The following is a 15,085-nucleotide window of genomic DNA, read 5'->3' as shown; positions in this document are numbered from 1 at the left end:
CTAACTAAAGTAACGTTACAAAAAAATTCTCGCATACATTCCCCTTTATCACTCAGAACAACTAAACGGAAACGGATCGCGATTAAAGTAGATATACGTTATAGACCGCCGTCCAATTATTTTTAGGATACACCTAGTTTTAATTTCCCTCGAACTACGAGTCTGCATATGTATGTATGTTTATTTACCATTTGTCATACAATGTACTTTCGTTTCTTTTATAGAGATATCTATTATATATACATATTATTCATTATATATTTCATAAATCCTGTTTGTACCGCTCGTGCACTTTAAACATATTCCTGGCATAGAGTGCCTTAATAGCACAGCCTTACCGGGCTTGCAGCGAAGACCTACTATGTCGAGACGATATATTCTCTTATACTCGAGAGTTTTAAGCAAGACACGTGTAATAACACATTTTTTCTAATGCTCTGACACGCATGCACATGGAAATTACGACCGTTGCAGATCGCTATATATGCGTTTGATCGGAAGCTCCCGATCGTGCCATGTGATATACGGAAAAATAAAGTTTATCGAGCGTTTGTTACGAATTTGAATTACTAATACCTTTCTATCGTTTTCATTATCCTTATTTTTCACAATTTCTTCTTGTTGCCCACACTCAGAACATACTCATAGGGACATGTATCTCTTGTTCATTTCCTACTCTGAAAATTACAAAGTGCAAAACTTAATTTAGAAATTATTATAAACAGGTTGTTTTATGTTTCATAATGAATGAATAACATATTTCAATCTGAAGAACTGAAGTAAAAATTAGAGCTGAAATTATATTTTATTACAAATACAATTAACTATTTAACAAATATGTACCTCTGATCTATAACCATAAATACAGATGACAATGAGTTAATTACATTTTGAAACCAATTTCCAACATTAATTTAAAAATATCTATAATTGTTCCATATGGTAACGAAAAAAATAAATACCTGAAATTGAACATCAAATTTTTTATATAAACTGGAGAATAAACTCTGTAAGAATGAACAACTTTAAATGAACTTAATGAATATGTCTGAAATATGATTGGTTATCGAATGCACTTGATGCACCCACGATGCACCGACGACAACCAATCATGTACTATCGTTTGCCACGTTACTAAGCTGTCGCATTGTGACATATGCATTCCGGGAAAAGTTAGCAGACCGAGTGTATTTCAGACACGGTTCAAACCGTGTTGAGTAGTTTATCTTATTATTAACTGAACATGCAAATATTGCGGCAATTAGACGTGCACCCAAAAGTGCGCGAAGAGGCGGATATTCTCGTACGAACCTTCAGTGGTGCCGTTGGTAAAATGTTTCACTTGTCAAATCTTAAACGTGTGCAACTTATCGGTTTTATTCTGCTACCAACATACTTTTAATTATTAAGCAATTTTGTTAATTTTCTGGAGTCGTCATAATGTCGAAAAATTTTTAAATTATTCTATTTTACAATCTGAAACATTATTTTAAGATATGATGTGATAAACATACTTAACCTCAAAAGTTGATAATACTTAACGGAAGTAGAAATTTCTATCATTCTCTTGTTTCTAAAATCGAATACCGTCACTTCTTACACTTTGTTGAAATTGTATTTCAATTTTTACATGTATTTGTTAAGGTTTCCACTATCTCATAACTATTGTTTACATATTTGTTATCAGTTACCATAAATAAAGTTTATAATCAACGTTTACTATTTATGTACCTTTCCATGTTTCAGTGACAATTATTAGTACCATTATCATGAGTATTCTATTTCTATCCGAAGTGAATTATTATCTTACTCCAACCCTAAGTGAAGAATTGTTTGTAGACACTTCAAGAGATTCAAAATTAAGAATTAATTTAGATATAATTGTACCTACAATATCTTGTGATGGTAGGTATAAATTATTTTATAAATATAAATGCATTATGAGTAATACTGACATGCATATTAAATTAAGTGTATTGCAGTTTTATCAATAGATGCAATGGACACGACAGGTGAACAGCATTTACAAATAGAGCATAATATATTTAAAAGACGCTTAGACTTAAATGGGAAACCTATAGAAGATCCACAAAGGACAGGTACAAAATATCATAAAAGTTTTAAAATATTTAAATTAAATAATATAAATTTAATACCTTTTTCTTCATTTTATTATAGACATTACTGACACAAAAGCACATAGTAAAACAACAGCAAAGGTAACTGAATTATATGATTCTTATAGATCTGTTTTTACAATATAAGTTTTAAGACTTATACTAAAACATAACTTTTTCCATAGACAGTAGAAAGCACTACTGAGAAAGCATGTGGAGACTGTTATGGAGCTGCTGGTGATATTATCAAGTATAGTATTACAAAAATTTATGTATGTATTTTATGAAATATCCATCATACAATATCAATTAACTTTATAGATGTTGTAATACTTGTGAAGATGTAAGAGAAGCCTATAGACTTAAAAATTGGGCACCTCCTGCTCTAGGAATGATAAAGCAATGTAAAAATGACAAATCAGTAGAGAAAATGAAAACTGCCTTTAATCAAGGATGTCAAATCTATGGTTATATGGAAGTAAATAGAGTGGGTGGGAGTTTTCACATTGCACCAGGTGACAGCTTCTCTGTAAACCATGTACATGGTAAATGAAAAAAATATATTATTTTTTGCATAAATTAAAGTATGAGTAATAATATTATGATTTTTATTTTGATTATAGTGCATGATGTCAAACCATACACATCAACGCAATTTAACATGACCCACAAGATTCGCCATTTGAGTTTTGGTCTAAACATCCCAGGAAAGACAAACCCTATGGATGATACCACTGTAGTTGCAATGGAAGGTATGGCCTTGCTCCATAGAAACTTTTTATTAAGAAATTAACAGAATATCTTGAAATACTACACTTTTTTGTATCCTAAATCTCCAATGTATCAGTCTTCAAATACTAGCATCTTATTCCGCTTCCTATGGCCATGAATGTTCCGAATGTTCCACCACCTTGAATCATCGCTTTTCCAACGTTGTTTATCAATTCCCTTCCTCTTAGTCCATATCTAGCAATAAACACACACCATTAGCTTCTCATTTCAAACTGTCCAGAATTTAGTCACCATAAATAAATATGCACCTAACAACAGAATACCCGCCAAACACAACACCAGATGCCATACCAACACAAAATCCGATCATAAAACCAAGCTTCATCCTATCCCAGCATGAAGGAGCTTGTTGATACATGCCTGGTACGGCCGGCATTTTATTCTACGAATATAAATTTATAAAAACATATAACTTTAACTTTTTTTTAAAGAGATATTTCATGATAAACATTAATTATAATTTCTCATTTTAATGACTTTAGTATGTAAAACTAATTTTTAGTCAATCATTTAACATAAAATTTATAAAATTTCTTTAACACATTGTGAGCTAATTATTCCTGCCATGATCCGAATAAATCATATTTATATATTTAGCTTATGCACAAAAAAATGTATTAACGTTCGTTATAGTTAACATCACTCACGATTTAAGCGTACAACTTTGGATCTTCTGATTAATTTTCGTTTTAATACGATTTTTCGTCTTTTACAACTGGTAAATCCTTAGCACAATTCGCTCGAGCAATGTAAGGAAGATGCCATGTCAGTTTTTCCGTTTACAATGCAAGATGGCTACTTCTTCTATTTCCGTTCTCTATGACGTCAATGATAATGGCGGACTATTCGATTAATACGTAAATATTTCGATTATGAGAACGTTTTACAGAAAGTTTTTGTACTTTCAATTTTGAAATATTAAACCATTAGACTTCATTCAACACACATTTGTATTAATTTGTGTCATTGCAGTTAAAACTCTACTTAGATATTTTGTTGTTTTTGTTTTAGGTGCGATGATGTTTTATCATTACATCAAAATTGTACCGACAACCTACGTGCGCGCTGATGGTTCCACGTTATTGACAAATCAATTTTCTGTAACTCGACACGCCAGACAAGTGTCCTTGTTTAGCGGCGAATCTGGAATGCCTGGTATATTCTTTAATTATGAATTAAGTCCACTGATGGTAAAATATACAGAAAAAGCGAAATCGTTTGGTCATTTCGCAACGAATGCATGTGCAATTATCGGTGGCGTATTTACAGTTGCTGGATTAATAGATTCGCTATTATATCATTCTGTCAGAGCAATACAGAAAAAGATAGAACTGGGCAAATACAATTAAGTTTAGATCAGCTTATAAGTTTGAAGAGTATTATAGAATATTTAAAAATATTTTGTACGACGGATGATTTGATCTTACACGTCAGTTAAGAAGTAACTTAATCTTTTATCGAGCGTATTATTAAAAACATGAAAAAAAAAAAAAAGAAAATGCTGATGTAACAATATAAAATTTACCAATTTTTTATATTGCCTAAACTTGTATTGACACAACAGATTAAACATTTTTGTATAAGATATATAAAACTGTACATAAAGGACTATAGAAATATGTAAGAATACCTAATATTTAAGTAAAATATATACAATAAAGGTTATACTATTCAACAAGAAGGCTGAAAAAATACAAATATTTATTATGATATAATTATGTTTATTTTATACATTAAAAAGTCTTTAGAAAATCATTGTAAGTTTGAATAGATGCTTTTGCAACTTTTTCACAAAACTCAGTATCACTACCTCTGACTAAATTTAATAGTGACACATACAATGGTTTTGTAGGATCATATTGGTTTCTTTTTAATTCTACTAAAAATCCATGTCTTCTTTCAAGCCTGCTTTTTCTACACAATAAAGCCTGTGCTTCCTGGCTTATGATAGTATGTGACAATTCCATATAATTATGGAGGTAATCAAAAGTTTGCACCACATTAGTCCTGGCTGTAATTAAAATAAAACATTTTCACATCCAAACAGATAGAATAAATATATTCCCATTAACATATTATTAGCATTAATTATTTTAATTACCTCGAATCAAGACTCGTGGTGCCTTAAGCAAAATAAGATGTATTTCTGGCACATTAAAACCCATTTCCTCTTTTATAGCAAAAGTACTCTTTCTTATGCGTTTCATATCATATGTTATAAGCTTTGGACATTTTACTGCTAAATTTCTTGTTTGAGAACCATTCATTTGAAAATTATTTTGAAAATAGCCTAATCTACTATCTATCTCTTGTGTCTTGAAAGCCAACCACGAAGGATGTATGTTTACTATTCTTTGTATCATTTGTATGTTAAAGTTACGAGCTCTCAAATACCTTATTCTTGTATGCAGATCATCCAAGTTTTCTTTAAAAACCATAGGATATCTGTTGATGAAGAATCCCAGATTTTCTGATTTTACACCACAATCAGATAAAAATTGTATGTATGGTTTCATATCTCTTTCAAAGTCGAGTTTCAGAAACATTTCTAGTACTTCTTTGTTTGCTTCTAATTTATATAATTCAACTCCTAATTTAACTAACTGTTGAATTGTATGTGAGTGGTTTGCAAATTTTGCAAAATTATAAGTTGCTGTTATATTAGGTCCAATATCAGACAGATCTTTATTGCAATGATCAAATGGTCCTGGTAGTTCTTCATCTATATCTTCCAAAGTATCATTTGCTTTGTAGATATTTCCTGCTAAAGATTCAGTACCACATAACTGCTGCAATTCATTATATACTTTTGTCACACTACTATTGTTTTCGATATCTTCATTTCTTTTTGTAAATGCATTATTTGTTAGTTTCTCAGTGTAACCTATATTATCAGGCTTAATATTCTTTGATAAGTAAGCTTCTTTATCATTAATATCTGTTACTTTATCCTTAATTGCATCAGTTGAAAAGCAATAAAAAAGTTTGGAACTTTTAGAAACGTTTTGAAAAATGAAATTTCTGATTTCAACGACATTGCAGGGTTTTAAGTGTAAAAGTGTATACAACCGTGAAGTCATCATGTTTAATGATAAAATTACATGGAATATTATCTTTTAATTGCTAAGAAATAACAAAATAAACTTCCTTGCAATGCACATTGGTACATACGTATGTATGTATGTACAGTTACAGGTAAAGTACATGGCACTGCAGCGACAACTGTGCCATCGTCATTCACGGTAAATCGAAGAACTAAAAGGCACGTGTTCCGTTGCGAGAAATTTTATTTGATCTAAAAAATAAAATCGATTTAGTATATTTTATTTCACTTCAATATGAGATTTATATAATTTCTTTGATATTGTATTAAGATACGTACTTCGAGACTCTATATTTTTGATAATATAATAAATAAAAATTTTCATACGTAAAAAAATAAATGTTTTAGATAAATATTATTAAGTTTGGCAATAACCATCTACAAATAATAAAAAGTTAATACATAATTTTATTTTTAGAAGAATGAAGTGGCTTTTATATTCTTTTGGAAGCCAATCTTTTAATAAAACTTAAAATGACCAAACTTTCCACTTTTCATTAGTGTTACGTATTTAATTTAAAAATATATATCGTTGATCATCTTATTTAGTTTTTATTCGAATGGAATTTAAATTAACACTATTTTTGTTTTTTTATATAATTCAAAGTAGAGTTTTATTTAAATATTTAATTGATCAATTAAATAAATATATCATACGTATAAACATTTAATTAAAAACCTGCTCGTCTTACATTTTGATTACATATAAATTTTTTATAATTTTCTCCTTCTGATTGCAATATATTAAGAAAGTAGTTATTAAGTTATTCGTAGAAGTAGTTAACGAAACTTACTATTTAATACAGTGTAATTGCTTTAGTGTTGCCGTAGCTTTAATTTGCACTACATGTCTTAAAGTGTCGTTTAAGCTGAAGGAAATTAAAGGAGGTTTCGTTATTACCGTGTATTTGTATTGCATGCTGTTATCTAACGATGTAAATCATTACTTCACAATAATGAGCAATTACATATATATATATAAGTTCTATGTACTACATGCATAATTTCATAAGTGTAAAACTTTCTACTTTTGAACACTTCGATTTATACAGGTACTTTCCCACTAAAAAATTTTATAACGATTTCTCCATCACATATCTTAAAATCTTCTTCCTAGGTTTTTGATTTCTTTTGTATAACTTTATAATGGACAAATTCATAACGAAAAAAGGAGAAGTAATTGAATTTTCGAATAATTATATCGCTTAATTTCACGAGCTTTCAAATTCAACTGGCTTTACCGGTCGCCCGGCATCTGACTTTTTTCTGTAGAAATATTTGTAGGAATGTGTGTTAATAAACCTGAAACAATATAACAAGCAAAGAACAAATTCAAGCCCTGGAACCCGAAACATTAACAGCTGTGATGCAGAACGTAGTGGAAAGAGCCCGCGTTTGCGATGCAGAAAACGGGGATCATTTCCGCCACATTATTTTCCGTTTCTGAATTAAAAATATTTCCACTTTGTGTATTTTGTTGCAAAAAAATAAATAAACAAATAAACGAAATTTATTAACAAATAAAAAAGTTATACAACTTTTAAACGGAAAACAGGATCTGCGTACAACCCTGTACGACTACGCTTTTTTGCGTAAGAATTGATGCTTCTTTCTTTAAAAATAAATACTTACTAAATATTTACGTAGTACATTTTGTTAATTCCCTTCTGATAATGAACTTTGTCTACGATCATTATAAATATCATGTTCTTGAGAATTTTTTTTGCAGATAATCGCAAACTCAAGACATCCGTGTTCAAAGCGGAACAACGAGGAACTAGATCAGAAAATGATTAAATTAGAAAGCGTCGCGATTCCTTTGCGGCTCCGGTGAATGCCTTTTTTATTCCAGCGGATGCTTTCATAATTCCTTCGTTGATGCTACTCTATGAAAATTAATTAACGCTATGTGTAGCAGCATGACGCTTCTATCGACGAATCTAGGCGTGGTGCTTTCAACTTGAATCGGTTCATGTAGTCTACTGTTTATGATATCATATGCAAGTACGCTCCCGTTTACAAGTATCGTAACGTCATATAGAATACAGCAATTTATACAATTATACATTTATATAAATAATTAATTTAGATTAGCGAAGGAATTATACAAATAATTGAGATAGATTACCAAAGGATCAGTCAATTATTCTGTATTATATTGTTTGATTTTACTATAACAGAGAAGAATTTTTACAACATAGTTGTAGATTAAACTAATGAAATTGGTTATTATTTCAAATACATATATTTCCATATGAGATTCTTGTAAAATTGTATAACCACTGGCGATAAGAGCAAATTTTATGCTATAAGAGCAAACAGTTTAATAGAAAATTTCGTACTATAATGGTAAAATATTTTTTAACCGATTCGAGCGCAAAAATACAAATACTTCGAAATGAAGAATACACGAATTACTCCATTTTCATAATCATCGATATAGATATTATCTCCACTTTACCCTTATTCCTTTCTTTCTGTTCTAACTCTTTATAAAACTATCTTACATGAAAATTCACATACTGCTTATAACAAGTCGCTAATGATTTTCCACTTTTATCTTATTTTTCTCAATGTCCTAATACCTATCTATGAACGGTGTTTACGCATAATTCACAGATGAAATTATTGAGAATGGTCTAATATGTATTTTCGTCTATCGTAATTATTATCTTTTTCCACCGTATACTCTAACGATACAAAAATTACAATATTCCTGAATCGTAAACACACACATTTGCCGTGCGTTGGCCTAATGCTACCTTCTCCACACGTTATTCAATCAATTTACGGTCTGAATTAAAAATCAACGCGCCTAGTGTTTCTTTCAGTCTTCGTTAAGACTCCAGACCGATCAGTGATACCGTTTTTGCTTACGATTAATTTATTCGCGTACACGTTTTCCGCGTTAGACTTTCCTGCATCGATGTGTATCGGTGAAATTATCGTGATTCAGTGATCAAGAAGTCTTCAAACATTCAAGGATTTGACGATAAAGATCGTCGCAACGCGACAAAAATTCTTGTGCACCTTCAGAAGAACTTGTTGTTTGATTCGTTTGTTCAGAGTGCGACTGGTTTAAATTACGAAACGAAAATGGTTAATAAAAAGATGATCCCTTTGCCTTATCCTTTTTCCTTGGAAGAAGAATTGAAGAAGAATTCGGAACTAAAGATGTCGGATATCGAAATGTTGAGAGAGTGGTGTGATAAACAGCAACATTTACCTAAACCTTCCAATTTGCATCTCATTTTGTTTCTTCATAGTAATTATTATAGCATGGAGGCAGCTAAGAATACTATAGAGAATTTTTTTACTATTAGATCTCATGTTCCTGAATTTTTTGATAACAGAGATCCTTTGGGATCCAAAGAATTACGGCAAGCTTTTAACGTTGTGTAAGTTTTAATCGATTGTTTGATAATTTCTATTATTTTGTTGTTTAATTTGAAATTTTCTCCGTCAGTAATTAAACCTATTAACGTTACTGGTTTCTTGATTAGTAGATAATTTGTAATTAATCTCTCTTCCTACACTGTAGTTTCAGTTCTGAATTGCCTGGACTCTCGAAGCATGGTTACAAGATACTCTTCGGAAGATTAATGGATACTAATCCTTCACATTATTCTTTCGAAGATAGTAACAAGAATATCTTCATGGGATGCGATTTGATTGGTTTGAAAAATGGCACTTGCGATGGCTATATTTTTATCGCAGATACATCTAACGTGACTCTCGGCCACGTAGGGCGGATAAATCCTATGGGGATGAAAAAGCTAGTGATGTACGTTCAGGAAGCCATACCTGTTCGTATAAAGGGCATACATTTTATTAATACTCCTTCAGTGATGGATGTCATCCTGAATATGGCAAAACCATTTATGAAGAAGGAACTTTGGAACATGGTAAGGAATTTTATAACGAGATTCGGAGTTTTAGTTCCATCATTAATTAATTGTATAACAATATAAAAATGTTTCTTTTTCATGTTTATATACAGTACATGTATATAAACAGATGTATACTCCTTTTCAAATTTCGAAATATATTTTATTCGTGAAAAGTGATAAAAGGAATATGAATAATATGTTGAATGTTAAAACCAAATATTTTGACATTATTGGTATTCTAGTAACATCTGTTGAATTACAATTTTCATTTTGTGTTTATTGAATAATTAATTATACACCAGTTAACGCGAATTTCCTGGTATTGTATGTATCGATTACATTACATTAGTTTCATGATATTTCGCTCACGTATTACGAGAACATCGTTGTGTCATTTGTAATTTATGTATTATATATGTCTTTTTCGACGACGGCTTACATAAGAAATAATTACTTGTCTATGTTAGACTCTGCATAAAATGATAATTTTCCGCTCTGTAGAGCAACAACGGTGATGCATTTCTCGATGCTAAAAGTGTTACGAAGTAGGTGCATTATATCGTTGCGTACGTGAAACGATATTTGCAATTACCATGTTAATCCTTCAAAAATTATTTTTCTTCTTATCTAAAATATTTCGTAATATTATCAATAATTTTTATTGAAATGAATAATTTGCACCAACGACTCACGGAAGTATTTGGACATAGTGAAAATAAAATTTAAGTGAAAACACAAAGCACGATTACCAAATAAAAATATTTGTTTAGAAATTCTTCGATATATTTTTTAAAGTTAAATATTATTTTACATTTCATCAGTTTCCTTTTTTTTTTTTAGATACATTTGCATTCGTCGTTAAAAACACTGGAAGAATACATCTCTCTCGATCTCTTACCGAATGAAATCGGTGGAAAAGCTGGATCGCTAGCTGAAATGCAGGAAGCGCGGATAAATGAAATCGACAGTAAACGAGAATGGTTCCTCGAAGAAATGAAATATGGCAAGGTGGATGAATCGTTGCGTATTGGAAAAAGTAACATCGCCAATGATCTGTTTGGTGTCGAGGGCACATTCAAGAAGCTCGACATAGATTAAGACAGTATCGATCTCATATTTTTTATTTAATGAACAATCTCCTCTCTGTATGCGACTTTGTGAACAATTTTTGATATTTAAATTCTGAGAAACCTATTTGTTACGCGTATCTTGTAAAAAGTAATAAAGGTTTATTACTGTACACGCGTTGTGTTCATTTTGCTCAATAAATTGTTGTCTTCTTTTTTTCATTTTTCTGTTCGTAACAATCTCATTAACGGGAATTTTTGACGAAAATAGTATACAAATTTAAATGTATGCTAGTAATTAGCGCCAGTAGAATTCTTTAGTTCAACGATTAATTATACCGTTACGTACTAATTGCTACTTGTTAATATTTACAGCTTCATACATTTTTGGATAACAAGATATATTCTTGGTAATTTATCACAAAGAAATTTTCGAAATCATCTCCTTTCAATTCTTTATGAATCTCTTCCATATATAATTTCATAAATAATTTCAAGAAAATGATTTAAGTTGTACAAAGTTGTAAGAATATATTTTAGAAAATTGGTGCTCATTATAAACATATTTCTTTTTGATAAATAATCATGATAAAATTCATACGCCTATCTAATGTAAAAATTTGAACAATACAATTATTAATCTAATAAATTGACTATTATAAAATAAACACAAATACAGATAATAATTGACTAGTTTGCCAATCTTTTTGGCTAAACGATTCACTTTTATTACTGATACCTTGCAGTGTAATCTAATGTAAAACTGATACTTTGTCTACGCGTGCATCATTTTAAAGTCCGACTTCGGTATCCGTAACCTAACAATTTCCTTTAATGACAAGTTCCTGTTTGCAATATTGTGGAACATATTCAACGTCATGATGCATTTTATTTCTATCCAGTACATTACACTTATACCTTTTCTGCTTGATCAGAATGATAAGAAAAAAACTTTTCCTAATAGTTTAGTACTTGAATTAATCTCATACATTCCAGTATTTAGAAAATAATTTCTACTAATTAGTCATCATTAAACCATTAAACAAATAATAGATTACCTAATATTCCTCAATATTCTTAATATTAATTATCTGATATTTCTTAATATTAATTACTTGATATATCTCAGTATTTGTAACTAACTCAACATCCTTAAATTTAATTGTTTATATCTTTTTAAAATACCATATGTAAAAGTTATCTATATAAACGTTTCATTATATGTTTATACATCTCGTTGATTTTATTATGCATCATAAATGGTTATATAAAAGCATATCAATTCTCATAGAATCTTTCATAGGATTTTTCATGTCATGTTAAGATATATAATTTGGCACTTGGAAGTCTGACGACCTCGACTGTCACGCTATGTGTGATTATCCGATATTAACTCATTCCATCACTCGATTGTACTCGGATCTCTAAAGAAGTTAGTACTATTCAAGCCGCCACCGTAGTATCGCGTTGAAGTGATCTTCAGGAAATAAGCTTTCCTTGGTACTGCAGTGTTCCATTTCTTTCAAATATTTCATTTTAAGTATTCAATAAACCAAATTACGACTTTCGTTAAAAATTTTCAAAGCCATAAATATAAAATATTAGTATTATCAATTTATTCAAGAAAATTAAATAAGAATTTTTTCACATCGACTTTAATGCATTTTTACAAAATTTCTGGAAAAATCGATGTCTCAAAATTAATCATTCATATCGTGAATATTTTATTGCTTGTACATTGTATCATTGTAAAATTAATAATTTACATCTGAGTTCATTATTATATGTAAGAATATTTTATAAATTTTATTGTACATTTTATAAAATTATTCTTGTATCGAAGTTGATAACTAAATTATATCGTTGATAGTTGCTGTTGATATTTAAAATTACATATATTTCATGTATACATGAAAATTAGAAGATTCTAGTAAAATCTGTATCTTAGATAAGAAAAACATTCTTCTCATCCAACAAAATTGCAAATTTTCAAAGATAAAAAAAAACCGGAAGCTACAAATTAATTAATAAGTAAGAAGCTAAATAAAAATTAAGTTTACGTATTTGATCAAAATTTAAAGACTGTGTTTTAAAGTTTCCTTGTGAATCTTATGATATAAAGGAGATTTGTCTAATTTTTGAAGGAACTCAAATATGGCATTCCAAGGAATGAAATACGAAGATGAGTTAAAGAATAATCCAGACCTGAAAGAGGAAGACATGCAGATGTTAAGAGACTGGTACAAGAAACAGCCTCATCTACCAAAAATAACAGATTCCGAATTGGTGTTATTTCTACATAGTAATTACTATCGGATGGAACCCACAAAAACGACTATTGATGCATATTACACTGTGAGGAGCCACGTACCCGAATTCTTTTCCAATAGAGATCCTTTAGGGTCGAAGGAATTAAGGAAATCTTTTCAGACAATGTGCGTATACTTTAGTTATTGATAGCTCTAGCGTTAAAGAATTCGATTTCTCTAAGCCATATACGTATATAGTTATATATTATTATTCCATTATAAATAATAATTACAACTGAAATTGAATCTAGTAACTAAAGGCGCCTAACAAATACCATACATACTTCATCTTCACAGTCATTGTTCTTAATTAAAATCTCACGTATTAATCTTCTCACGTTTAATTATCTTATATTATGTATAATACTACACTTAATTACTAATTGCACGCATAGAACCCATTATCTCTTCTTTGCTAATACATGTTATCGTTCACAAAAAAAAGAGAAAAATGAATATTAAAGTATTATATTATTTATCAGGTTGTTTAGGGAATTCATTATATTTCTAATAATCTACATAAATTTTTACTGTATATTTGGCGAAATTACGAAAAAGCGAAAAGATGTTCAAAGAAGAACTCATAAAATCATAAATATATTAGATCTGCGTGTATTAATTAATAAAATTCTAATCCTTATTTGTAATTCTAATTCTAATTAATATTTACAGTAATAGATTATCTCTTTTCAAATTTCGCTACAAATCTTCTGAATAACCCGATATTTAAGCTACGCGTCGAAAAATATAAATCTTAATTAATCTTATTAATTATATAATAGTAATTATGGAGTGTTTAGTAATTTAATAATTATTGGATTTTTAGAACTATCCAAGTTTTAGAGACGAAAACGCCAGAAGGTTACGCTGTTCTTTACGGAAGACTAATCGATACGGATCCTTCGAATTATGTCTATAACGATGCAATGAAATTTCTGAGCATGGTGCTTGATTTGTGGCTTTACAAAGAAGGCACAACTCAGGGACATATCATTTTATTCGATATGAAGAACGTTGTATTCGGTCACGCTGCTCGATTGAATCCGATGGGTTTGAAGAAGTATCTTTTTTATTTGCAAGAAGCATTGCCAGTTCGCTTGAAAGGGTTCCATTTTATGAATATTACGAGCGTGATGGATGTGATACTGAATATGATGAAACCGTTCATGAAGAAGGAATTATTAGACATGGTAATAGAATAGTATTGGTACAACTTGCACTTCAGATTTATTTCATTCTTAAAAATTTTAAACTTCGAAACCCGCTGAAGATATTATTAATAATTGATTTTATGGTGTTATTAACTGGTTATATTAATTTGTTACAGCTTCATACGCATACAACTTTGGATACAGTAGCGAAATTTTTACCAGTGGATATATTACCAAACGAGGCAGGTGGAAAGGCTGGTCCGTTAATGCAACTCCACGAAAAGTCTGTCAAAATGCTCGAGGATAATCGTGACTGGTTTTTGGAAGAAGAACAAACAAGGCGTGTTAATGAATCATTGAGAGCAGGTAAAGGGAAAACAGCGACCGATCTGTTTGGCGTTGAAGGCACTTTCAAGAAACTCGATATCGATTAAATGTTCAATTGTCTATACAGATTTAAACAAATTCGTTAAAGTCCATCCATTGAGATAATTTATGAATAAATGAGCATAAATGTTTTTTCTTCTTTTTTTCTATTTCTATCCTACATGTTGTAAATTTATTCTACAATATTTATTTTATAATAAATATATAAAAATTATAATTAATTTTATTTCATATAATATTAGTTTCTTAATGATTTCTCGACTTCATTA

The 15,085-nt window shown here is 29.9% G+C and overlaps 5 protein-coding genes across 6 annotated transcripts; 3 read left to right on the top strand and 2 right to left on the bottom strand.

The window, feature by feature from the left end:
* Positions 1 to 973: 973 nt before the first annotated feature.
* On the top strand, positions 974 to 4,455 carry LOC126917926 (endoplasmic reticulum-Golgi intermediate compartment protein 3). Of its 2 annotated transcripts, none has more exons than XM_050725360.1 (8): positions 974 to 1,358; positions 1,747 to 1,905; positions 1,983 to 2,099; positions 2,179 to 2,219; positions 2,303 to 2,367; positions 2,439 to 2,662; positions 2,741 to 2,869; positions 3,921 to 4,455. In XM_050725360.1, the coding sequence occupies exons 1-8, from the start codon at positions 1,244 to 1,246 to the stop codon at positions 4,256 to 4,258; spliced, it is 1,188 nt and encodes a 395-aa protein (XP_050581317.1). In that variant the 5' UTR covers positions 974 to 1,243; the 3' UTR covers positions 4,259 to 4,455. The 2 variants fall into 2 exon arrangements, with proteins under 2 accessions (XP_050581317.1, XP_050581318.1); XM_050725361.1 differs by having other exon boundaries at positions 989 to 1,328.
* LOC126917930 (reactive oxygen species modulator 1) lies at positions 2,709 to 3,721 on the bottom strand. The gene is made up of 3 exons (XM_050725366.1): positions 3,557 to 3,721; positions 3,158 to 3,291; positions 2,709 to 3,083 (listed from the first exon to the last, which is right to left on the bottom strand). The coding sequence occupies exons 2-3, from the start codon at positions 3,283 to 3,285 to the stop codon at positions 2,975 to 2,977; spliced, it is 237 nt and encodes a 78-aa protein (XP_050581323.1). The 5' UTR covers positions 3,286 to 3,291; positions 3,557 to 3,721; the 3' UTR covers positions 2,709 to 2,974.
* Positions 4,456 to 4,609: 154 nt separating the features above from the next.
* Positions 4,610 to 6,204, bottom strand: LOC126917925 (transcription termination factor 3, mitochondrial). The gene is made up of 2 exons (XM_050725359.1): positions 5,011 to 6,204; positions 4,610 to 4,920 (listed from the first exon to the last, which is right to left on the bottom strand). Exons 1-2 carry the CDS (start codon positions 5,990 to 5,992, stop codon positions 4,643 to 4,645), a joined length of 1,260 nt encoding a protein of 419 aa, XP_050581316.1. The 5' UTR covers positions 5,993 to 6,204; the 3' UTR covers positions 4,610 to 4,642.
* A 2,625-nt stretch (positions 6,205 to 8,829) lies between these two features.
* Positions 8,830 to 11,142, top strand: LOC126917927 (alpha-tocopherol transfer protein-like). Its single transcript, XM_050725362.1, has 3 exons — positions 8,830 to 9,410; positions 9,554 to 9,917; positions 10,743 to 11,142. Exons 1-3 carry the CDS (start codon positions 9,109 to 9,111, stop codon positions 10,998 to 11,000), a joined length of 924 nt encoding a protein of 307 aa, XP_050581319.1. The 5' UTR covers positions 8,830 to 9,108; the 3' UTR covers positions 11,001 to 11,142.
* A 1,209-nt stretch (positions 11,143 to 12,351) lies between these two features.
* Positions 12,352 to 14,947, top strand: LOC126917928 (alpha-tocopherol transfer protein-like). Its single transcript, XM_050725363.1, has 4 exons — positions 12,352 to 12,469; positions 13,114 to 13,404; positions 14,105 to 14,468; positions 14,606 to 14,947. Exons 2-4 carry the CDS (start codon positions 13,124 to 13,126, stop codon positions 14,861 to 14,863), a joined length of 903 nt encoding a protein of 300 aa, XP_050581320.1. The 5' UTR covers positions 12,352 to 12,469; positions 13,114 to 13,123; the 3' UTR covers positions 14,864 to 14,947.
* Positions 14,948 to 15,085: the final 138 nt, after the last annotated feature.

Source organism: Bombus affinis, chromosome 6, assembly GCF_024516045.1.
Source record: "Bombus affinis isolate iyBomAffi1 chromosome 6, iyBomAffi1.2, whole genome shotgun sequence".
Taxonomy (NCBI): Eukaryota; Metazoa; Arthropoda; class Insecta; order Hymenoptera; family Apidae; genus Bombus; species Bombus affinis.
Note: the sequence above shows the minus strand (reverse complement) of the source record. Positions and strands in the feature narration are given on the sequence as shown.